Source organism: Passer montanus, unplaced genomic scaffold (assembly GCF_014805655.1).
Source record: "Passer montanus isolate IOZ18808 unplaced genomic scaffold, ASM1480565v1 scaffold162, whole genome shotgun sequence".
NCBI classification, from domain to species: domain Eukaryota; kingdom Metazoa; phylum Chordata; class Aves; order Passeriformes; family Passeridae; genus Passer; species Passer montanus.
The window spans coordinates 224,522-250,227 of record NW_024363383.1 but is presented as its reverse complement, the minus strand read 5'-3'; the positions used below and the strand labels follow the sequence as shown (position 1 = coordinate 250,227).

At 40.4% G+C, this 25,706-nt stretch overlaps 1 protein-coding gene across 8 annotated transcripts in view; it reads right to left on the bottom strand.

Moving 5' to 3' along the window:
- Positions 1-4,313: 4,313 nt before the first annotated feature.
- Positions 4,314-25,706, bottom strand: part of FGD3 (FYVE, RhoGEF and PH domain containing 3) — a 101,675-nt gene continuing 80,282 nt past the window's right edge. For 5 of the 8 annotated variants that reach the window (XM_039703315.1, XM_039703309.1, XM_039703314.1 and 2 more), the window contains 6 exons: positions 25,199-25,300; positions 20,935-20,997; positions 16,492-16,614; positions 12,724-12,876; positions 11,031-11,171; positions 4,314-5,292 (listed from right to left, as the gene is read on the bottom strand). In XM_039703315.1, the coding sequence (XP_039559249.1) occupies positions 5,068-5,292; positions 11,031-11,171; positions 12,724-12,876; positions 16,492-16,614; positions 20,935-20,997; positions 25,199-25,300 (807 nt within the window). In that variant the 3' untranslated portion in view covers positions 4,314-5,067. Of the gene's footprint in view, positions 5,293-6,818; positions 6,912-6,980; positions 8,806-11,030; positions 11,172-12,723; positions 12,877-16,491; positions 16,615-20,934; positions 20,998-25,198; positions 25,301-25,706 lie in introns of those variants that run through there. The other 3 variants (XR_005626889.1, XR_005626890.1, XM_039703311.1) reach the window with 3 other exon arrangements.

Below are 25,706 nucleotides of genomic sequence, written 5' to 3'. Positions count from 1 at the left end.
TAAAGTATTCTTTGCCCCAGATATAAACAGTGTGGGACAGAAATGTGAGAAAAAAAATTCCCTGCTCAAGCATCTGCCCTTGACCCACCTCATGTACTGTGTGGTTAAAGAAAGGAGACTCAAGGAGGGGAAAAAAATGTGATCAGAGCTACCCAGCAAAGAACAAAGAAACAGACTCTTTAGCTGCAGAGACACCTGGGAAGACCCAGGAGAGTTCTGTGCAACCTCAGGGTCCTGAGGAAGTTTAAAGGGAAGCTGTTCAGTGCTGCTTCCCAGGCCAGACCTGGAAGGTGCCAGCACTACAGCTTCAAAAAAGGGAGAAAACTTTTCAGCCAAGGTGGGGTTTAGGTACAGAATTCTTTGACACAGGTTATTGTGGATATAAAAGAAAAAAAATAGAATTTACAGTGAAAAATATCATCAGCTAAGTTCAAGGTCAAAAATCCTCTAAGGGATTATTAAAGGCCAGCTACCATCTCTAGCTTGGGATATCTTTGAGTGTCGGGCAGCTGGCAGTCACACATCCATACATGTTCCTTCACATCTGTCATGGCCATGGCTGGAGACAGGTTCCTCACCTGGCTATGCTGTATGTTCTGGGAGGGTACAGAACCCAAATCCACAAGCCTCATCTCCACATCACTGTTGGAGAAGGGAGACAGACATAAAACGCAGTGCCAGTGTGCTCCAGCACAGTGATTACTTTGTTCCGTCTCTGAAGATGCTTATAATGGACATAAAAACATATCCCTCATTTTCACTGCTCTGCTGTATTTTATCTCTCTGAGCAGTTCCAGCATGAAACAAGAAACTCACAGGTTTGTCATCTTTCTTTCTCAAGCAGCTGTGAGCATGTCAGTGACAAGGAATTTCATGAAAACAGAAAAAAGATCTGGGATTCACATTCCCTTGCCTGCATCACCTTTAGAAGCAGTTTTACATACATGTGTATGATTGTGCTCACCTCATGGGGACTCATGGGGTTCAGATTTAAGAAATATATCTTAATAATTAATAAATTAATAATAATTTAATTCTTCCTGGTGAGGGTGGTGCAGCCTGGGCACAGGATGCCCAGAGAAGCTGTGGCTGCCCCATCCTCTGAGAGTTCAAGGCCAGGTTGGGGCTTGGAGCACTCTGGGATAGCAGAAGATGTCCCTGCCTATGGTAGGAGGTGGAACAAGATGATCTTAAAGTCCCTTCCAATCCAAACGATACTGTGATTACATGATTTAGCAAAAATCCTTATTTGATCATAACCAGGCATTGATACGGTGGCACTAGTTCTCTTAAACCCTCAGTCAATGAACCCTGTGCAACCAATCATACCCAAGAGAGGCTGGAAAATGAGTAAACCAAATGAGCATACTGAAATCTAGCCTTTTTATAAGAGATTAAGGTGAATAATAAATAGTCCATCTGAATGGATCAATCCCACTTGCTGCTGTGAAAACCTGGCCCAGATTCTGTGGTGCTGATGGTCTGCAGCAGACACAGCAGGTAAGGACCATCCATTTCACAGTTTTCCTGTTTCTCAGCAGATTTGTCCATGCCGACTTTGCCCCTGATGGACCCTGGAGACAATACCCCTGATCCTTTAGATACTCATGAGCAATTTGGAGTCAGAGATATTAAAAGGTCACACGTCATTTAGCAAAAACACAACTTCCTTCTTCATCATTTTGAATGGAGACATTGATTTCAAATAAGGCCTCTTAATGGACTGGTTTGATTTTGTGTAGTCTTGGTTTGAGTCTTGTCCAAGCTCAAAGATGACAGCAGTAGAGCTCAGGTATTGCTTGTACAATACCAAAGGCTTAAATGTAGGTGGAGATGATGTAGCTGGATCAAGTGGATCCAGATAATTTCTGGAATGCTGTGTCTCTCCGAGTCTTAGTTTAATGTTGTTCCTCATTCTGATCACCTCACTTTCTCACCACTTGCAAAATGAGCCACCAACATGCATCCCACCTCTAGGAAGGAAATAAACAATTGGAGACTGGCCCTGTCTGTCTGCTCTGTCACTGCCTTCTTCCCTTGCCAGTTCTTTGTATTTTTGCCTTTGCCAGCTCTTCTTTCTGAAGGCATAACACCACATTTTAATAAGAAAATTAATAAATAAACTCTCAGAATGAAGAATTTGTGGGAATGAAATTAAATACAGCTAATTGATTTGTTAATGAAATTTTTCTAAAGCAAATCCAGGGTTGCTCAAATCCTTAATCTGTGATTGTCAATTTACAGAAAAAAAATACAGAAAAAAATGGTGGCAGACATCGGTTTAATTCAGGCAAGAGACGATGGGCACCTTGGAGAATGACAACAGCTCCTGGAGAAGCAAAGGAAAGGTTTATCTGGCTGTTGACAGGAAGAACCAAACAAGCTCTCACAAGATTTGTGAGGTTTAGCTCCCAAACACAGCAGAACTTTGGCATCCTGCAGTGCCTGAGAGCCCAGAGCACCAGAGCTTGGTTTAATTCTGCCCCAGCCATGCTCAGAGAAGGAATGTTATGTCTGTGAGGCAGGTAGGGTCTGGTGCCTTGACCTGACAGGCAGAGTCAGAAAGACCTGGTGGGTTTTACTTCATGGCTGCAAGCAGCAAAGTGGAGAAGATTTGTTGGTGCAGCTCCACAGGCCACATCCCTTATGCACAGGGAAGGTTCTTGGCTTATCATGATATTTGGGCATCTTTTGTGAAATGTGCTGATGTCAGGACACTGTAGCTATGGGTATTGTACTTTTCATCCCCACTTCATCAAAATTCAGTCCCCTGGTTGAACTTAACTGCTGCTGCCACATCAAAATTTTTTCCTCTGGTCTTATCATGGCCAGCATATATAGTTCAGCGCTATGTAGAGCTAGAAAGGGGCTATTAGTGGCTTAAATCTTATTTATGCACTAATACAAAGGCGTATGTAGTATTTATGGGATGCTTAATCTCTCTGCACAGAAGCAGGCTGAGCTCAGAAAAACTTTCCTTTTATGACAAAGAAAAGTCTAAGGCTTGCAGCTTTTATGAGAAATAGTGTCAGCAACACCTATTTCTTCAGCTTTAGGAGTTCCTACTTCCTTCCAAAGGAGAGAAGATGAGGAAGGCGAATGAAACAAAGGTCCTAACCCTCCAGCCTTTGATCTGGATGAGATTGGATCCTGCTATAAATTCAGGACAAGCCTTCAGAGATGTGTAGTGACTTCTCAGAGCATTTGATTGTGATTTCACAGCAGCACTGTATTTTGGGACCTTGTGCTGGTCAATCAATGCCAACCAAGAAAGACTCTCCCACAACAGCATTCTGTAGCCTGGGGCTGTTCTCTGAGGGCACTTTGCTCTTGCATTACAGCATGTTGGTTTGTTAATGTGTTCACTAAGCACAATTCCCTTGATTTGCTTAAAATAATAGAATGAGAGAATGTTAACACATTGTAAACAAACAAACAAAACCCCCACCTCCAAACCAGAAATGTTACTAAATGAGTAAATTTTCAAGGCAAGCACTCTACATCATTACCTTTTCAAGGAAGCTTGGGAGAAGAAATAACACACACTGGAAAGAATTCCTTTTCATGGTAAAAACAATCTTTTCTGTGTAGGGTCAGTAGGAAAGAAAGATGCAAGTCTCAAGACAATTTCCCAGTAGATAACCAAACACATGGCCTCTAATTTTTTATCATCACAGACGTCAGATATGTGATTTATTCACCAGTGTAAAAAATAAGCCAAATCCCAAACAAGTATAATTCCGTTTCTGTAGGTCCAAAAAAATACTCACTGATGCAGATCACTAATTTTCACCAATCCTAAAAAACTCTGACTGTATGGAGCATTTCTTCCTATCTATCAATATCAGAAAATGTGGAAGGTTGAAGAGGAAACAAAAGTTAAACCAAACCATTTAAGAATACAGTACTGTGACAGATTTTATTTCATTTTGATACTACATGCTTACTACGACTAGGAACAGACATGCCTTTTTTAGACTTGTTTTAGACTTTTATAATTTTTTTTAACCTATATTAAATGTTGACCTAAACTTTGCTGTGCCTTGGAAATCTGGCTCAGGAGTTAACTGCTGGAATTTTTATTTAAATAGATAAGCACTTATGTTTGAAAATAAGACAAAAACAGGTGAACAGGGAAATTAAATTACAAATTCAGTTCATACAAATATCTCTTACACTATGTACTAAATCCTGTTAATTAGCTGAGATATTTTCAAAATTCTTAAAATACTTATGAAACATTATTTACAAAGTATATAAATAAAATTTCAGCCACTTAAATTAACCAATACAACAAAAAAGTCACCTTTTTGTATGGTACGTACTAAAAATGTTCTTGTTTATTGATCATAACCCAGTTTGCAGTATAAAATGTTTGTTCACTTACATCAAAATGGGTTCCAATAGAACAAAGGAAGGTATTGTTTCCAGAAGAAAGCAATCAGTATAATAAATGCTTAAATCAATGAGACTTCTTAATGTTCTGTTCTGCACCATTTGCAGTAATTTTTAAAAGTCCCTTCTACAGTATTTGTCATTTGAACAGCTCATCTCAAAACAGCAGAGACATGATTTTAGTAACAGGAAAATACTCAGTACATTGCTCACATATCACAAAGACCTTACCAGGAGGGCAAGGCAGAGAATGGAATGTCAGTGGCCAGCACAAGCCTTTACAACATTTAACTTAAAAGGCAGCATTTATAGAACTAATCACAGACTATACACATCCTGCACTCAACAGCAATCAAAAGGACTGGAAAATATACATTTAGGAAAACAAGACATGATTTTCCATTACCTTTGTTAAAATTAATGCTTTGCTCCTTGTCTTTTGTTTTAAAACCAGCACTGACACCACCAACGACTATAACTACTTTTTTCTTTAACATAATATATGGCAGGTAACTACTGTACTTGAAAAATGTACAATAAAAGGTGAGAAACCACTGAACTTCCTATGCAAACACATGAAAATATAAAGCCATATAGATTCCAAAGTGCCAGGAATACCAAATTCAAGTGATGGTTTATAGCACGTAGGAAAGAAACGAAATTAATCTTGCTCTATGGGTTGCTGAGCCCTTCAGCTGTATCCTCAGTCTCCCCTTTGGCAGCTTTGGTGAGAATTTCCATCCATTTAATCTGCAGCTCTTCATCTTCTGCACTGAAATAGAGAGTTTGATGGGACTGGCAAAGCTTAAAAACGTGCTTCACATCAAACTTCTCACCAGAACCTGGTAAACTGACTTCATAGCCAGGCAGAGGGATTGGACGTGGGCTTCGTCCATCCTAAAGGAGAGAAAACAAATGTAAGGATTCAGGACCAAATGCAGTTTGAGGCGGGAGGCGGGGTACACTGCACGCAGCCGGCAGGCACACACTGCAGGCAGCACACGGACGCAGTCCCAGGCTCCTTGTTCAGCGCTGCAGCGAAGGAAGCAGGGACAAGGCAGTACTGACTGCAAACCAGCAAAAAAGCAATGGCTTAGTGGTGCTTTGTTCTTATTTCACTGATTTCCTTTCACAGTAAGTATGGCCGGGGATTTTCATATAATGTCATGTAACTTATGCGTGTGTCTTTTACAAAATTTCCTCTGCATTATATACAGGCAATGGGAGCCAGCTTAGAAGAGTTTGATGTTGTCCCTTTTGAACATCATGGGACATTTTGTAGGATTGGTTAAAAGGAAGCAATTAAGCAAAGCTGGACCCTGAGAGATACCAAGGCAACTAAAGGGCAAAGGAAAAGTCTTTGAAAGAAAAGACAATTTTTGATTTTCAGTAATTTATGATGCCTTTGAGAGATGTCAAGAGAGCCAGTGCTCAAATTCTTGACCATCTTTTCAAAGCCAGATTGACTCACAGATCTAAGGAGCAATACAGCTCTCTAACAGTCACATCTTGAGCATCAACCAACTCCTCTCCTAAGCTCTCAAGAAAGACATATTTTAGCAAGGCAAGGTGTGCCATGGCCAAGCAACCTCTTCAACTGCTCCCAGGAAAGTGTTTCTAAAGATGAGTCCCCAAACTGAAGTTTGAATCACACAGGCATCAAGCACCTGTACAAAGCTGTCACCTTCTGTAGCAGCTGCTTGCATTGCAGCCCCACATCAAAGCCAACTAAGCATCCCACAGAGAAGTGGCAAAGTCATTCTTTTGTCAGCCCATACCAAATGCAGATGCCTTGGTAAATCGGGAAGAGGACCAAAACTCTGACAACAATGGCCAAAAAATATGCCTACTTTTCTCACACTTTGTCTAAAGTAATTCCAGTAACCAAACTGCTCACATTAATGCAGACTATATGTATCACCATTTATCAATACAGGCTTGATTTATTCACCTGTTGCTTATTATTGTCATGCAAAAATGCCGGAGTCTAACTGCTTAAAGACCAAGCACTGTTCAAGGAGATTTAAGCCAGCTTTAGGCCAAACACTAAAGTTACACTCAGTTCCCATTTGTGTAACTAGTTGTCCTAAATTCAGCACAGTTTCTATTCCCTGAAACCACAGCCACATCCCTAAAAACAGGAAGGTCTTGCCCATGCAGAAGAACTGGCATGTACAAAGCAGCTCCTGTACACGTGGCACTGCTCAAGCAAGCAAACATGAAACTGATGAACACAAATGCACAAGAGCACATGCATGCTCAACCATGCCTGTTTCACTGGTCTTGGTTTGGAAGAGTAGACATTTAGACTTGTCAAATGGAAAATTGTAGGTTGCCCATGACAATGACAAATGATATTATTTGTAGCCACAAAGTGCACTGTAAGAGCAAATTGATGTTTGAATTGTATGTGTTACACCTACCCAACATGTGCAGACACAGGCAAATTAAGCAGTCTGCCTTTGGTCTTGCATCTTCCCTTAATATGCTGCCCTTGACACTTTGCCTGTACCTGCCTGATCCAAAAGGAAGGGATTTACATTATCTCTGAAAAGCTGTACTACTGAGAGGTAAAGGTGAAGCATTTGGCCTTGAGGAATACCCCACCCCCAACCCAGTCTTCTCTTTGGGACCAGCAGCATCTGTGGATGTCCTTTGCCGCTGAGCCCTTTCCTCCTACCTAAAGCCCAGTAAATCCAGCAGCTATTACGCACCCATGAGGAATTACAGCCTTATACTGAGCATGTAAGTAGGATTTACAGGCCTTATAAGAGAGATGAAATTCATGTTTTCGTTTTAAGAGCCTACAGGATTTGGCTGGTTGAACCGTATTTTTAAAAAAAAATATTTCTGCATGCAACATAGTATGACTGCATGATACTGGTATTTCATCAAACCAAAATACCCAGTGCTGAAAGAGCTTCACTTTAGGGCTGATTACAATTATTTTCCTCAGATAGTGAGTGAGGGATAGATAAAAATTTATGGATGTGTAATAATGTCAGCAATCAAAAGGACAGTGCACTCATCCTGACTCTCAGCAGCACAACACAAATGGGTTATTTATTTAGGTCATTAGAGCAGCATGTATTTATTACTTTGTTACAGCCATTGCAACACCCAGGGTATAAGATTTGGGAACAGACTACTCAGTGCCACCACACAGGCAGTTCTGTTTCAGGCACCCCTGCATATAGACATGCCTCTGGCACCGCACAGCTCTTTGCAGTGTATAAGCCCTTTTGGACAACAATGACCCACCAATGGCATTTTCCCCCTTCTACTTCTGAGTGGGCTTAGAAAATCCATGATTTTTTCTACCCAAACTCCACTCTTTATCCACTCATGATCTAACCCCAACCTTACACAAGTCATTGAGAGACTCCTGTAATCTTCAGGATCAAAAAAGGGCAAGCAGAGTTTAGTGCAGGGCCAGGTAAAACTTCTACTAAACAGGATCAACAGGCAAGCAAAAAAAATACTTCTCAAAAGCCCTGAGTTCAATTTCAAACTCAGCTACTCCCTTATTTTCTAAAAGTAAATCACATTTACATGATGAATGGAAAATTTCTCTTCTTTATAAAGCAAAATTTTCTCTTGGATCAAGCTTGATCTGATATATACATAAATAGACTAGCCCTAGCCATACTAGTTTTACCCTTCATATTTCTCCTAAATTGATTACTTTTCCAGCTACTCTGGAAGCCTTTGCATGTCTTACTCAGGTAAGTTCATGTCAGAGCTTTGCAAGCAGCAGTGCATTTTACAAGGCCAGTGGGGGCAAAAGGTCCAGGTGGAGCCCTTGAGAAGACTAATTTATCTTAAAACTGCTTCTCCTTACACTTGAAGTGGTCTTTGCTTATAAGGAAACTCTTATAATTTTACTGAGATAAGCACAACAAACAGTTGTACAAATTGTGACTACATTTGAGGACAAATCAAATTGGTATGATTCCCAAACCTAAATAAGCTGGGAATTCTCATGCATAAAGTCTTATGCAAGATTTGAACTGTGAATACTCAGGGGATTAATTCATTCTCCTGGAACAAAAGAGCAAAAAGAGCAGTTTTCGTGCTATTTTAAATATGTGAGTCATGTTTCTACCTGCACTTCTTTGGTGTGAGGGCCAGGGGTGCAGAGGAAGAAGCTTTCACTGCATTCAAAGCTCCAGATTCTGCTTGGTTTGCTCCTTCTTCCCAAGAGGCAGCTATTATTTTTGTTCTTCTTAACAATAATCCCCCGACTTTCAAAACTTCTACAATCATGCTTTACTCTATGTTTCAAGACCTTTAATTCTGTTGCTGGCAATATTATTCCAAAATACACATCTCAGGCACTGAAATGCTTCTTTGCAGGTCTAAAGAGGTCTGTGAGATCCATGGAGCTGGTTATGCAAAACAGAACTATGCCTGGGAAAAGAATATTTAAGCGTATGAGTGGCTCCCAACTGATTCCAGACATTCAGCCACCAATAATGAAGCTCTGGAAGACATTTTCCTCAGAAGTTTAATATATCCTATGTAAACCAGAATTAACAAGAATGTTGGATTAATATCAAGAAATTGGATTTCCTAATTTTTTCTTGCAGTTGGATGCAAATTGAAGTATACAAATGGGAATGGCAGGCCCTTGAAGAAAGGATCAACTTTTTTTGTTTATAGTCTCATTCCTGACAGTAAATGCTGGTTTTGGAATGTAAGATAAATAACCTTGTTCTTTTGCTTTCTTGATACTTTATTGGGAGAATTCTCTCACCGCTAAAATAGTTGAGAACACTAACCTATAAATTTAACTGTCATAAAATTGACAATCAGTGCCAAAGGCATACTTTTCCCTTAAAAAAAAATAGGATCTTACTAATATCAGCAGAGGCTCAAGATCAAATTTGGCAGGACATGGACAAAGTACACAGCAACTGAAGCAGAGAAGTTCCTCAGCTTCCATCTGTGGCTTTGCATGACTGTCAGGTGGGACCTGCAGAATCAAGCATCACTGAGTGTGCACTGAATGCAGGTGATTTATGTCTATGGATTATTATTTGTGCTGCACTGCAACAAATAGTTGGGCAGTAGGAAAAATTCTCAATCATACCGTATAAGGGGTGTTGAGTCCTCTCAACTTCTCACCCCTGCCACCTCTTAGATGATACACCTTGTTTCTGTGTGAGGAAGGCCAAAGAATTTAAACTTCTCTCCTTCTATTTCCACTCTCCTTGCCCAAATATGAGACAAGCTGGCTTGCTTTGTGTGGATGCAGGGCTTGCACTGGCCCTTGGCTGAGGCACAGCTTAAGCATCAGTTCAAAATTTCTGCAGGTGAAGCTGTTCTCTCTGTGTGGCTTTTTAAAGCATTGTTTCTTTCTCCAGACCCTGGCTCCAGAGAGAGCCAAAGAGTGGATTTGCTGCCTTTGTTTTAGTGCCTTGTCTGAGGCTGTTTGCTTTTCCAATGTTTAATTTCAGCCACGCATGTCCCACTGACTAGGAGGGAAACCAGGCATCTCACTGTCTGCAAGACAAATTGGAGGCTTACCCATTGTGGGGTTGGAACCACAGATGAAGCCAAGGGGGCTGAAGCTCCAAATTCAAGCTTTCAGCCTCTGAGCACTATGTTTAAAATATTACACAAATTTACTCAAAGCCAGAGGTGCTCCTCCTGACAAGCTGCAAAATGAACACAGTACTAATGACAAGGTGTAGTATTTGTCAGATACAGGGTGAGCTTTACTCTGAATTCCTTTATAAAACCACAGGGAAAATTTATTTCCTCGACTCTTCCTAGCCACAAACAGGTGCTAATAAAAAGAAAATATGTTTATCACAACAACTACAGCAGGGTAATTGCTGGCTGAATTCAGTTCCATTACTACTTCCATCCCACACAGGAGATAAAAAAAGCTGTGTATAAATGTGTCAAATGCCACATGCAAAACTGGATAAGGGGAATCTCCTTTCAGCATTGTCGTTCTTCAATGCTAAGGAAGCATGACAGACATTTCTAGTTTGGATATAGGTGTTTCTATCCCTTGATTTTCATCACACACAAGTGCTAGTTAGCTTCAATAGTACATTTAGAGATGAAAAAACCTCTTATAAATGTAAGTATTTCAATTAATAATAAAACCCCATGATGCTATGACAAGGAACTTTGTAATTTTTCAGGCTGAAAAATTTTCACAAATTCCTCTATCTCATCAAACCAGAGCTAGACTTAAAAAAAAAAGAAGCTTGAACCAGCAGCTCCAGAAATCACAACATCCAGCCTCCTTTGCAGCTCTATATGTTTAACAGGAAAGTGCTTTTCCTAACGACAACGTAATAAAACCCTTGAGTACACCTGCCTGAAACCTTAAAAAAGCTAAAGAATAACCTAATTATCCTTGTTTTGTCCTCTTTTTTTTTTGCTAAAAATTTGAATGGAAAAGCAACAAGATTTGACATGTGCTCACAACTGTATCAGCAGTAAGTACAGGTAACAGGGTAACCTAAAATCTCTGAGGCTTTGTGCCATATCCAGAATAGGAAATTCAGTTCTGTTGTTGAAACCAAGCCAAATTCTTTGACCCATTTCTCAGCTCAACATGTTTAAACTTACGCTTTTCTTTTTCTGTGTGTTAGCCCTCATGAATGCCATCTTACCTGGCTGCTTCCTTGCAGATACAGAACAAGAGGTTCACTCTTGGGGATGGTCACCCACATTTTGTACCAAGTCTTCCCTTTTTCAAGGAACTGGAGGTAGCTGCTGAAGAGGCTGTTTTCAGCCACAAGGATGCTTTGCTTCTGGATGAAGGGGGGAAAAAATAAAACAGAGCTATTTCTACTTATGTTGAAGTGTGCAAAATACTTAGAATTAAATATAAAATACTCAAATGGTGCAGAGTCAAATAACACTTGAGTGCAAATGCGGGGTAGGCCATAACCAAATAAGAAATTAATAATTACTATATACAATTAAGAAATAGCATAATTCTATGTAACAGAGGCAGAACCACCATTCCCAGCGGACATGAAGCTAAATTCAACTTCCGCCCAGTAAATTGAAAATGGTAATTAAGATGATGCACCTCATTTCTTGCTTAGCAAAGTAGGCAGGGAGATGACTTCAAATTAATGCAAAAGGTTTATTAACAGAACCTCTTGTGCATGGTGGAGCCAAATCAGAGTGCAAAAAAAAAAAAAAAGGAAGAAATTGTTGTGCTCTGATAAAAAGGAAAGAAAATCAAAATTCCTGTTTGCATTAGGATTTGCACAGAAGCCTTCTGAAGATTTCTGGCAGCTGCTAATAACATTTGTTAAGTGGTAAGCTCTTCAGCTGCTACTAAGCTTGTTAAGAAAGTTTAATGTAAATAGAAGGGAAAGAAAAAGCCTGACTCTGATTTTTTTATTTCTATACACTGGTTTTCTTGCATTGTATTCCATCCTTTGAAGACTTAACAAAAAAACTAGCAGCCTGAGTAGAGGAGGGGAAAATGACATGTTTCCTTGAGTTTTTACAGCTTTTTGTTGTAATCTGCTTTCTGAAGTAAAGCCATGGGTTCCATTTCACTGGTTTGGCTCTTGGCTTTTCAGATTAACAGGGCCCTCTCTTCCCTGTGTAGGTGCAGGTTTGGACCTGCAACTTTCCCTACTGAAACAGTGCTGCAAAGTTTGTCATGAGCTATCACAGGCTGTATTGGCACCTATAAAGAGCTCATTATCTGTAGTCACAGCTGGAGCATGCATCACAGAATAACATGGTTGGGGTCAGAAGGGACTGTAAAAACCATCTCATTCCAACCCCCTGCCACAGGGAGCAATATCTGATACCATATCTGAAGGTTTTGATAGGATCAGGTTCCGGATCCAGAACTTTTTCTGTGCTCTGCAGACCTGGCAGCTCAGGCCAAGGGGGACCTGTGGTTTTACCCCACCTTATTGCTGAGATCTTGGACGTGTTTAGGTACAAAGCTGACAAAGCCCCCAAGCAACAGAGTTGCTACATGGAATTAAAAGTGAAAAAACAAATCTTATCTTTTGAATAGTTACTGTGCACAGCTCAAAATTGGAAATACACCATAATAAAAAGAAGTCAGAGTGTTTTCCTTCTTTTTTGTAAGTTTGTAAACTGAAGCTTAGCTGCCAAACCTGTATGCATCTCTGTGTGATCAGCATCCTATGATGAATGCTCACCATCTACAAACAGCATCCAGGCTGCAGATGTGTTCAATGAGATTTATAGGTCAGAGGATTAAATCCCATGGTGGGGCAGAAAGGAAAACGAATTTGATTAGCTTTTAATAAATACACTAAAAAAAGAGAGAGTCTCACAAAGTGTCTTAGCCAAAGACTATACCTCTGCAGCTAGTCTTTTCTTCTGTTCCCCAACTGCTTCCACTCCAGGGCTGCAGGGGCTTGCTGGGAGCTGCAGGAAACACTCTTTACACACTCGATTATGGCGGTTATTATCTGCAAGTGGCTTAAACTCAGAGCATTTTGCACAGATCACCTGTAACAGACAGATGGTGTTTAATTAGTCATGTTTAAAACACAACCCTTTATCAAAGAAATGGACTTGCAGAATGGTTGTTAGTAAAGCAAAATTCTATGAAAGCTAATGTAAATGTAAGATAGAGAGACCAATATAATATTCACTATATCTGCCTCCATTAATAACTAATATGCTTGTGATCCCATGCCATATACCAAAATACCAAATTAAGGAAAACTTACGTCTTTGAGGAAATACTGTATGACTAACAGCATGAAGATTTGCTTTTCTTGCCTTTTCTTAGAAGCTTTTATAAGTCAAAAAGAGCTTAAGTTGATGAAGCAATTAGTGCTTTTCAACGGTTTAAGAAGGACTTATTTTCAGAGTGAAAGTGGCTGACATTCCTCATTAGTCAAGGACATCCTGGAGAATTGAGTAATCCAGAAAGTACCAACTGTTTTAGAACATAGTCCAATATATTATCCATTAAAAATTAATTGTCTGCCTCAGCTGCCAAGAGTGTGCAGTGGCACATTGGGCCGGAGGAACCAGAGCTTGGAAACAATGCTGGATCTTCAGCTCTGAACCTCTTTTCATGCTAAAAATTTGTCTCTAATACACCTGTTCCAGGGAGACAAATTGTCCCCAGGGTGTCAGCCTGATGGACATCCATTCTAAATTTCTGTACAATAATAACCAAAAACCCACAGCACACATATATGTTGTTACATGGTTCACTGTAAGAATTTAATTACTATATAAAGAGGACTGCCTTAATTGAGGAAGTGTTACCTGTTAGGAATATAAGTAGTAATTCGTGGAGATAAATAGTGTATAAAAATATATATGTGAACTGGGGTGAGAAAAAAGGGGGGGGGAAATCCCTTCATTCCCTTTAGGTTGAGAAATCCAACAGAATGACGAGATCACAAAGCTGCAGCAAATGGACATCTCAGTATTTGCATCCAAAAGGAGCTCCAGCTGCACCAGGGACGAGCATTCATCAGCACCTACCTACGCCCAAAAACACCAGGTGCTGATGGCCCAGACAAGATGCCTATCTGTGGGGATCAGAACCATCAACACATGGAATCTAAATGCCAGATTCCGGGAACCAGGGAAATGGACCATTCTACCCCCGGACGAGGCTTTGTCCAGAGAAAGAAACCACCTTGAATATGAAGAACTCAGAAGAAAACAAAGACTTTCTGCCTCAGGCCAAATAAACTGTATAAAAACTGCTACCTTGCAAGCAGTAGGTGTGGATGGGGAGGTCTAGGTACCAGTTGGTCCTTTCCTCACGTTCACCCGTATCACTTCCCGGGGGTGATACGCTGGCCATTTCGGTGGTGGCTGTCGAGACTGATTTTATGGTCGCGGAATAAATTTTGTTTTTCATATTTTTATTAAAATTGGCTAATTCGCATTTTTTTATTTATAACATTACCCAAACAAAAGCATTTTTGCTTTTGTTGTTAGTATTGCAGAATATTTTAATTCTGCAATTAAAAAAGACAACATGATAGTCTTTCCTGTTGTGGTGTGTTGTCATGGTGTGCCTCAGTTTCCCCAGTCCCTCCCCTGAAGTTTCCTTCCCCAGGTGGGCTGTCAATCACCTCTCCTTTCCCCCACCCTTGTCCCCTGCTGGGCGCTGTCTATCAACCCAGAAATTCCAGGGGCGCATTGAGTGATTGGCAGGTTCAAAGGATGCTCTCCACCCATTGGCCCACCCAGGTGTCCCTCTCACCTGAGGCCCCCTCCCCCCATACCTGGTTGGTGGTCCCTGTGTCCCCTCCCCTTCTCCCCCCTCAGTTAAACGGGCGAGTACACCATGTGGCGGGGGTCTTGAGCTGTTACTGCATTCAGAGGCCATGTGGCCCAGAATAAAAACTCTGGATTAAACCCTGTATCAGGTCCAACTCCTTCTTCACCATCACCCTAAGAGGTTTCTCCAGCACAGGGAGGCCTGAGGAGTGACCCTCTTTTACCTACAAGCACCAGCTGTAAGCACTGGAGCTTGGGACATGCCTGGACTTGTCCCCACATGCCCAGCTGTGACCACAGGTAGCTAAATAGCATCTCGGGGAGAAAAGACCACAGCTGCTGCTATTTGGTTCAGCAGCGGGAACCAGACAAGCCAAGGCAGTCCTGTTCAGTAATATTGGTAGAAACCAAGACTTTCCTTCAGACAAATTAACTTTAATTCGAATGCTATTGCCACACCACAAGGCATTGCAAAACAAATGATGGTTTAACGATAAATTATTCATTTTGTAATTCTTGTTATCTCTTTGTTCCTGGGGGAAAGCCATTATTTAATTTCTTTAGTAACACTGACTTTGCAATGGGATGTTTTAAAACCCCAGAAATATATTTCATTATTTAATAAAAGCAAACCCAGAAGATTGAAAATCCCAACACTAGGGTAGAAATGCCTCCTCCACAATTTGATTTCAGTTGCTGAGACTGAGGTTTCTTTAAACACCTTAACTCTACATTTAGATCTCTCAGCAGCTGAAAATTTATCTCTACTTCAAATGACTAACGTTATTTAAATAACATTACTCTTAGTTGCATTAGGAACACTGAATGAGGTTTCAAATAATTTTGCAGAAATCCATCTCATCTTTGTCATGGTTGTGATTTAAAGAAAAAAAAAGAGAATTCAACCAATGATAAATGGCGCTAGAGGAAGTGGCTAAGGGGCTTCAGTAACCCAGCCTCTGGGATGGATTTTCTTTGGTTTTTCAAGCAGGAGGAAAACACTTTTGCACAACATTTCTTTAGGGAAAGAAATGCAGAATCACAAAATATGCTGAGTGGGAAGGAAGCCACGAGGATCATGAAGTCCAGCTCCTGGCCCCACAGAGGGCATCCCTAAGAGTCACACCCTGTGCCTGAGAGTGTAGTCCAAACTCTCCTGGAGCTCTGGCAGATTTGGTGCTGTGACTGCTTCCCTGGGGAGACTGTTGCAGTGCCTGACCACTCTCTGGGGGAAGAACGTCTTTCTAACATCCACCTAAACCTCCCCTGACACAACTTCAGGTCTTTCCTTGGGTTCTAGAAAGAGATCACAGAAAGAGATCAGAGTCTGCCCCTCCTCCTCCCCTCAGAGAAAGTTGTTGACCCCAGTGACTCTCCCCTCAGCCTTTTATTCTCCAGGCTAGAGAAGAAATGCCCTCAGCTGCTCTTCACATGGCTCCACTTCACCATCTTCATTGCCCTCCTTTGGATGCTGTCTAATAGCTTAATATCATCTTTAATGTTGCATGTTCAGGTGTTCATTTTAGAAGAGCTACTGTCTGGGTGAAGTGAGGCTGTCTTAAGGCCATTGTTTCTGCAAACAAACTACAACCCCCTCCCCTGATACACGCCCACCCCCAGGAAAAGCACCACCTTTCTTTCTATCCACTGAGACACTGATTTGCCTTTAAACCAGCACAAACTAGGACCCTCGTGCCAGTTTTGCTGTTTTCCCCTGATATCCAGAGAATAAAGCAAGGGGAAAAACCTATTCTGTCAATGACTTGCCATGAACCAGAATGTCTTTTAGTCCCTACACTGATAAAATAAAAAATTGTCTTCAATGGTCTCTGCAGAAGAAATTCAAGATTAGCGTGCTGGGATACTTACTGCCCCACACTGCTTACAATGGTGCCGCCTCTTTGTGATGGAGTTGAAGCTCTCGCTGCAGCTCTTACAAGACTGTTTCTCTTTGTCTCGCTTGGATTTGGAAGATTTCCTAGAGGAATCACTCTGAAATTAAAAGTACATGTATGTGATTAAAAAATAATAAAAATAATGGCAACATTGTTCATAGAGTTCTACTGACAAAGACCCTCTTTGGGGTTCTTACCATTTTAGGAAAGAATTTGCATGGCTCCGCTGCTTGCCTCAGCTAGAGGGCTAGCTCAACCATAAGGGGTCTCGGGGGAATATAATGTGGTCTCAGTCCCTCTCTGCCCACTCATACCACCACAGAGCAATCTCCGCTCCCTGTCTGTCAGTGCAGAGGTGGAGGAATGGCCAAGGTGGGCGTCTCAAGAAAACTTCCCTTTCAGCACTCACCTCTTCCTTTTTCAAGATACATGTTGACTTTGTGAGTGCGCTGTAAACTTCCCTCCCTTGGTAGGAAGGAGATGTGAAGATTTGGGGGAAAATGGCTTGACTGAAGAAATGAACGGTGTTAGGAGTGGACTTTGCACCACCCAACTTCAAATAGTTAATTGAGGAGTTTTCTTAGTCTCCCTCCCAGCCAAAGATGAAGCATAAGGCTCCTCAGGAAGGCAGGGACACCTATGCCAGGGACCTGCACTATCTGGGACCTGCTGTCTAGGTGGCCAGGCAAGGTTAGCCTCTAAATCCAAGCTGATATCTGAAGTCACTCAGCAAACCCTATTGCACAATGTCCTGATAAACTGAATAGCATTACTGGATCCAGCATAAACTCGACTTCCCATGCCTGGAGGTGTTTAAAGCCAGGTTGGATTCAGCTCTGAGCAACCCAGTCCAGTGGAAAGTGTCTCTGCTCACGGTAGGGGTTGGAATGAGGTGATCTTTAGGGTCCCTTTCATCCCAAACCATTCCATGATTCTATGATTAACATACAGATCTCGTGCAGACCACAAAAATCTGCTGTATAAAGATGTCTTTAAGTGTTTGATGAAAGCCAGCAATATTTCATAGTATTTCTCAACATTGTCAGAATACAGTGAAAACAGAAGAGTTTGAAACATGGCTATTGTACCTGCAGAAAAGATAATAAAAATTAAAAAGTCTTTATTACTTGGCAAATTACAGAGAGCTATTGTAGAAGAAAGACCTTTTCAACAAAAAGTTATTTAACTGCTGACACTGAAAAAGAATTAAAAAAAAAATTCCTTTCCGTTCCTGTGAAAAAGAAGAGACCTTCCTGCACTGGTGGTGCCCTCATCCTACCCAGTGATGGCTGAGGTGACCTTACCACGTACTCATAACACATCCTCTGAACAAAGAGGCTTTTGTAGCAAGCAAGGATATGCATTGTAACTCACATTGTTCATTGAGATAAATTTAACAGTCACTTTGCAACTGTGTCCTTTATTACACAAGCTACTTTATTTATTGCTGATGCCCTTTAAAAGAGGCACTAACAGAGAGCTGCCCTCACTTCAGCATCTTGATAATAATGAGCTTGAATAATTGCCACATTTCTCATCTTTCTCAATACACCCAACTCTGTTTTGAAGCTGCTGAGTCTGACAGGAAAAAACACTCACATAAAATCTGTTCAGAGCCAGGATCTACTTCTTTCAGACTAGGCTGTTTTGACTGCTAATTTGCTTTTACTCTACTGCATTTAACTCTCTAAATCTTGACAGTTTCCTTGAATTTTAAAATTTCGGTGGGAAAATAGCAATATCCCAGCAAGAGGTACAACTCATGCGACTGCAAGATGAAGGCCTGTGGGAGGCCTTCTTAGGTGAGCAGACATCTGAACTTAGTGAACTATGCAGCCTCCATTTGCTTCTGAAATGCAGGGGAGAATCACCAAAAAGCTGGTAGGAACAGCAAGAAAAGCAGTGGGCTTAGGATACTGCTGTTACCATTATTGATTACTTGCTATACAGTTGGAGAATCATGCAGTCCCAGAATAGTTTGGGGTGGAAGTGACCTAAAAGCCCATCCAGTCCCATCCTGCCATGGGCAGGGACACCTTCCACTAGCCCAGGTTGCTCCAAGCCCCAATGTCCAACCTGGCCTTGGACACTTCCAGGGATCCAGGGGCAGCCACAGCTTCTCTGTGCCAGGTATTTCATTCTGTCTGGGCCAGCAGGTTGTTCACATAACTCATAAATACAGTCTGACTGTAACATGAGCTACAAAGCAGTTTCAATTATTTTCCTTCTTATTATGCTCTTACAGGTGTATTTTCCATTTATAAATTAATTACCTGGAGCAACCCACAATGGGGTTGCAACCAGCAAGTGTTTCTGGAAATGCTTACTATAAGTGAAAAATAATTTAAAATGATATAGCAGATTTTGTACTTTGTAATATTTTAGTTTGTTTCTCTACAGCCAACAATATAATGGCAAGACTACGTGTAAGACATTTTCCACAGGCTCATATTTCCTCCTGCATATAGAAGTCTGAGCATAACCTGCAGTAGCAGTGCAGAGCAGCAAGACAATTCAGCAAAGAGGCACCATGATGCTATAGACAAGCAGATGATCCTTCCTGCAGTAGGACTTCATTGTCTGGTTATGCAAACGTGAACGTGAATGCTGAAGAAAATCCCACAAGCCTCTCAGGCAGGCTGGGGAAGCACAGGAAGGAGCTCTCAGTGTGATGGCCACCGCTACCACCAAGTGGTTTGCATGTGATGCTGTTGAGCACACAATGTATTACTTGTGCTCTCACTGAGCTGTACTAAAGGGATGTCAACACTAAAAATTCATATTTTCTGAAGCTACAACTAACATTTTTATTCATTATTCTCTTGATATTATTCATTTTTGCAAAATTAGAGCCCAGAATCAATACTACACAATTTGGGGTATTTTTAACTTTGTGTTTTTGATCAACTCCATTTTTTTATATGTCAGGAATTAAATTTTCCTTTAAATACGTGATTTAAGGACAATTACTTAAAATATCAAGATATGCTATCATATGCAAAACACTGACACAACAATTTATAATCAACTAAAAAGTTACAATTTTTTATTTAATTACAAATAAAATTATATAATTAAGACCAACTAAAATTTTTATGTAGGCTTGGGTTTTTTTTAATACTATAAAACTTTTTTTTTAAAGTAGCGCACTAAATACAGCATCCGTAACTCAAGGCAGAAAACACTAATCACAAAACTGACTGTAAATAAATTAAAAATTGTTAGGTGAAGATATTAAGTGAAGATAGAAAATAATAAGCAAGGAGCACACTAATCACAAACACTTATAACTTGGTTTTTTAATAGGTCAGGTTGCTGGCTTTGCATTGACACTGTGCACTTTACCAGAAGGTTCCAAGCTTGGCCAGAGGTCTAGAGGTGCTGCTAAATGACTCATTTGTTCCTAAAATCGTCATGCTAATACATAACATCCTACAGCACATCTCTACAGGTAAAGGTATTTTTGTGGCTGTTTGTTCTTGTTGAGGCTAATTTTCAGTAAATTCAACTGACCCTAGGCATTTCCTGAAAATCTTTCAATCTAGAAGAGAGAGATAAGAATAATAAAAAATAGACCTTATTAAGGGCTCAAACCCTCAGTTTGATTCAGCAGCAGTCACAGCCATTTTACTGAGCAAAATTAATAATGCCTTTAAAAGTATATTTTGCTTTTGTGGCAGCCAATGTTTTACAGGCTGGAGACACACGAAAGTACTAGCATCTCTTCCTCTGCACTAGCAGAAACATGGAAAGGATACTGTGGAAGAAGTGTTACACACAATGTGGCTCTAGAGATGACATCCTGAGTTACACAATGCAAACAGCATTAATCAGATAGGTTTCCTGATATCTTTTGCCCTTCTCCTTGCAATCAGCATAGCTCCCTATCACAATTTAAATACATGCACACAAAACCAAACAAAAAAAAAAACAACACCAAAAATCCCCACAAGACAACAAACGAACAAAAAAAGCCCAGACAAATCTCCCCCTTTCCAAACCCAGTGCTACAAACTGAAGAAACCAACTCTGTTGCGCATGCAGCATATATCCCCTACCGAAGGAGTTATATTGCTTTAAGAAATCTATTCATGCTTTGAGGAGAAACCCCCTCACATCCAGCACTGTTAATAAAGTAACATTGACTTTCTAACCCAGCAAAATGGTTGGAGAGTTTATTTCCTGGTTTTTGTGACACATCTGAGCAGGATTCAAATTCCCCGATGCTGCAAACAGCAACTATCTGTGGGTATAACTTAGCCAGGAAACTAATGACAGCACAGCTGAGGCCACAGACAGCAGGATATAAACCCTATAAAACCTATATTGAAGTATGATTATTTTTTCCTGCTATAAAAGAAACATAACTCACCTCCCAACACTGCTCTGACTAAAGTATTAGCTTCAAATTACTCACCCCTCCTAATGCACCACCTCCATCTGCTCCTGGCATTGATTCGACTGAGCTGGTGCTGGCTATCTGAGGAGAAAGAGAATAACACAGAACAGTTTCAACATGGACATTCTTCCTCAATTATATTAAACACTGAAAAGAAAACAAACAAACAACCCAAAAAACCAAAAAGAAATTTAAAAAGAAAAAAAAAAAGAAAAACAAGGTGGGGGTGGCGGGGCGAAGAGAAAGGAAAAGAGTTTGCTTTCAGACGCTCAGTTCTTTGCTTGTGAGCACACTTTAATTCATAAAATCAGATCGCAGAATCATAGAATGGTCTGAGTTGAAAGAGACCTTAAAGCTCATCTTGTTCCAGCCTCCTGCCATGAGCAGGGACACCTTCCACTACCCCAGGTGTACATGTTGCACATGTGCTCAGCCACCCTCAAATACGGGGTGGGCTTTACAGATGGCACTGAATTGCCAACCTTTCTTTAGGTGTAACCTGTGCCTGTCCCTCACATGCTGCAGAAAGCCACTGCCAAAGTTTGAAGGACACTTCTCTACTGGAGCCTGCCAGCTAGACCAGCAAAAGCTGTGTGAAGGCACTTGATTCTGAGAGGAACAAAATTTACTCTGTTAAAACACCACTCAGAGTTAAGTTTCTCTTCTTCATAATACATTTCAATCCCTAAATAAATGCGAAGTGGCATCTCCATTTATACAGTTATGGAGATGTATATGTACTAAATACACATAGATATGTATTCCTATAGGGTTCACATATATAATATTCATATATCTATATGTATGCCAAATATATAGATATATATACACATTCAATAGTATTCAATACATATAAAGGGCAAATAAGCTTTGTACATTGAGTACCAAAATCACAGGCAACATTCTAAAAAGAATGGAAAACCACCATATCTGCAAATTAATTTACAGGGAGTTTGCTAGTTTACACGAGGTGTTCAAATGATCAGATTCTTTATGATAAATTCTCCTGTTATTCCCATAAATCATTCTTCCTTTGTCAATCAGACATCTCTTATTTCAAGATTATCCAAATAGCCAGTGCATTTTGGCACACCAGCTTGGTTTCATTTTAAAGCAAGTAGGTTTGATCTCTGTTTGAGTGGCCAAATTGAAGAGCTATTAATTCTGATGTCTCATCAGATCTATTTATATTTTAAGACAATCAATCAACTCTTTTGAACAAGGAAAGGAGCAAATGCATCCCCCGGGGACCTAGGCTGTGTCACCCTAGAGCACTTCTTCAGGGAATACAACTGAATTAAGGGAAGCATCACACTACTCAGCTCTAACCAGCTATTTCTGCCTCTGCAAAAACCCAGCAACCCTGAGGAGTTCACATCATCTGTTCCTCAGTCCTCTGCAAAGGGGGTTCTTTTCCCTGGAATCCTAATCAACCCAGGGTTTTACTCTGCCTAGTAAAAGGACATCTATGTGCTGTGATAGGACTTGGAAAAAGAAAAATGTGGAGGAAAAACAGGGTTTGAAGAAGAGCTTGAGAAAAACCCCAGCAAATTTAGGGAAAAGAGTAAATTCCTCCAGTTGCCTATTCAGATCCCCATGTCTGTTTGTTTATTTGGAATAATGGGCTAAAAATCAAATACCCTCTGCTCCTACCTGGAAAATATTTCAAAAGGACTTCTCCCTGTTACATCACCATTACCACTCACAGTGTCTCAGAGCTGGTAACAATACAGTTATTGACATTTGTCAGAACCAGCCCACATCTATGGGGAAAGAAACAGGGGCATCTAACATTCGTGGTTTATCTAACAGAAGCATTCTCAGTCTCAGAGCCTAGGAATGCCACTTCCACAGAGCTCAGCTTTCTGCAGCACTTTTCCTTGCCAGCCTTCCAAGACTGCACAAACTGTGTCCATCACCACACCAGGAGCCTCCAACTCTTCTGAGATGAAGCAGAGGTGAAAGAGGTCCTTTTCCTTGGTAACATTTTTAGATGGTTTTAAAAACCTTTCACATAGCCTGGAAATGCTGCATGTGAAAATGGAGGAACTAAACCACAAAGGAACCTGAAAGCTTAGTAAAAACCCTTTTTAAAATTACTACTGCTACCATCACCTGGCCTGGCATTGATTTGCAATGACGCTGGATATTCCCCTCCTGAGAGGTGAGAGTTCATTAATTGCTGAAGACCTGCACAGGTATAATCTTAAGAGCAGGTCAAATTTCAGATCTCTCCACCTCCCAGAAACCACAAGTCTTCTGTAGGCTGACACCAACCCAAAATGCTGGTATGAGCTTATGTGAGTTAGCAGGGAAACACAAGCATGGTCAGAATGGCATGCACTGGTCGTGAACTGCAACCAGTCCTAAGCACTGTAAGAGAGAAAATGTATGGCCAAGGATGGGAAAAAAACAATTTGACTCTTTTTGTACAGGCTAATTTCCAGTAGCTGTTACAGATCCAGACAGGAATCCATGAATGCATATCCATTTCTCCACTCATGAGAGGAAAAAAAAGGGTTGCTTTTTCCTCTAAAGTTGCTGCCCAGTATTCCATAAGTGATATGTCTGGTGGATGCTACCTAGTGTGGTGTATTGCAGTTAGAATGTTCTCAGTATTTGTCCAGTTTTCATTACAGAAATACTTTCAGGCTGTTTTAACTGACAGCAATTTCTGTCACATTTAGCTGTGACATCAGTTTCAAAGCTGATTATCTAGAGAAGATAATCTCCTAAAAATGCAGGTTAGTATTCTGGCATTAAAGAAATTTCAGTACAGACTGCATTAATATACAGCCAGGGATAAACCAGACTCCTGCTCTGCTTGGCTTTTACAAAGAGGCTGTTTGTTTCAAGTATGAGGCTACACCATGAACACAGAAGCAAAATCAAATTGAATTTACAAAGCAAGATAATAATAATAATAATAATGAACTTGACCAGATGCTGTGTCTTCATTACATAGAAAGAAGTGTGCTTATTAGTTTGCTTATTAGCAAAATATTTTTTTCCATCAAAGCATCCTGGCTCTGAATGCAGCCATAATTTAACTGAAAAATATAGGCATGAATTGACTATTTTCTACTTTTTTCCCCAAGTATTTTTAGCTGATGAATAGTTCAGGATAAGTAAACAATGCCAGATTCTGAAAATGGCTCATTGCTGGCAGCTATTAGTAGCAGGATTCTAGACTCTAGAGTGTTGAGAAGATCTTCACTGTCAATCTGATTATGTGGGGATGAAAGGCATACCCAACATCTCTCCTGATGCCTCTGGGAAATCGGGCAGATAAAAAAAAAATCTAGATTTTTTTATCTGAGACACCAAATCAGTCCTGAATCTCCAAGAGATGTCAAAAATGGTTAGGCACCAAAACAAAACAAGCAAACAAAAAAACCAAAAAAAGAAACAAACAAAAAAACCCAAACAAACAAACAAATAATTTAGGAGGCAGGGGATGGGGAAGATAAAAAGCTCCCAAAATTCAATCTCTGCAGATGGACCTTCTCTTCCTCTGCTCCAAGAGCTACCATGTCTGAAGTCATAAAAGTCATAGGCAGCACTGTATGATATTCCTAAATATTTTGCTCTCTCAGGCCCCATTCCTCTTTAGTTTGTAGCAAATGCCTGTGGCTAAGGTTATCAGCATCATTTTCAAGTTGAATGGAGAGATACAGTCCTGATGTCAATACTTCTAAAACAAAATTCCTAGCAAACACAGAGTGATACCTTATGGCTGTAGAGAAACAATAAACTTTCAAGACTATGTTACATATTTAGTAGAAGAGTATTTTTCTGAAATATATAGTATCTATAAGACACTATTTTAAGATCCTTTTTAAATGCATAATTTTCCTTCTCAGTCTTTAAAATATTTTAAATAATAATAAAATAACATCAAAGAAATAATCCCAAAATGCATCTCTGATGAGATGGGGAAAAGTAATGAACAAAGCCCCCCAGGGACACAAAAAACATTCCAGACAACTAAGCACTCATAACATTGAGGGATTATACCTGTTCTGTTAAAAAAAGCCACCAGCCTGAAAAATATGCCTGGTGGGTCTCTGGCAATTGAATTGTCCTGGGTAATTAATTCTGTATCTGCATGGCTGAGAAACTGTGACTGATACACATTTGAGAGCCAGAAAAATGGAGATTACTGCCCTGTAATGTCATAAAAAAGTCCAGAACAAGACTCCACTATTTTAAAGTTAGCTGTGCAAATCTTAACTGTTGGTAAAACTGTTCTGGCAAAGGAGAACAAAGCACTGGTACTTACTGAGGAATCGGGAGGATGCTCCTCCTCTTGTGAAAAAGAGCTATTGAAAGCTCTGAAGGTCTCACTGTTCTGTTTGTGCTTTTCTATTGTGGCTTGAATGACCTGAGACAAAGATGTCAGCAAAGATGAGAAGCATCACAAAAAAAAAAAAATTCTCTCATAGGAAGATTGGTGAAAAACCCTGACTTGTATAAATGAAAGGGAAACTTAAAAAACCTTAAGTGGTGGCGTTAAAGCCATAATTGCTTCAGTGAAAAACTAAGACTGCCACCAGGCAGTATCTTTACAAGTCAAATTGGAAGAATATATGAGGTCTGATGCCTCACTGGGCTTGAGGAATGCAGGAAAGGCGAGCCCAGCTGGAACACCCAGCTACTTTCTGGGGCCAGCTGGTCAGCACTGGGACCCTGACTGACCTCCACACTTCTCCATGAGCAACTCCACCACACTAGCCCACCCAGCTTCCTTGCACAGCCACTTAATTCAGAACCCCAAAACAATGCTTTCA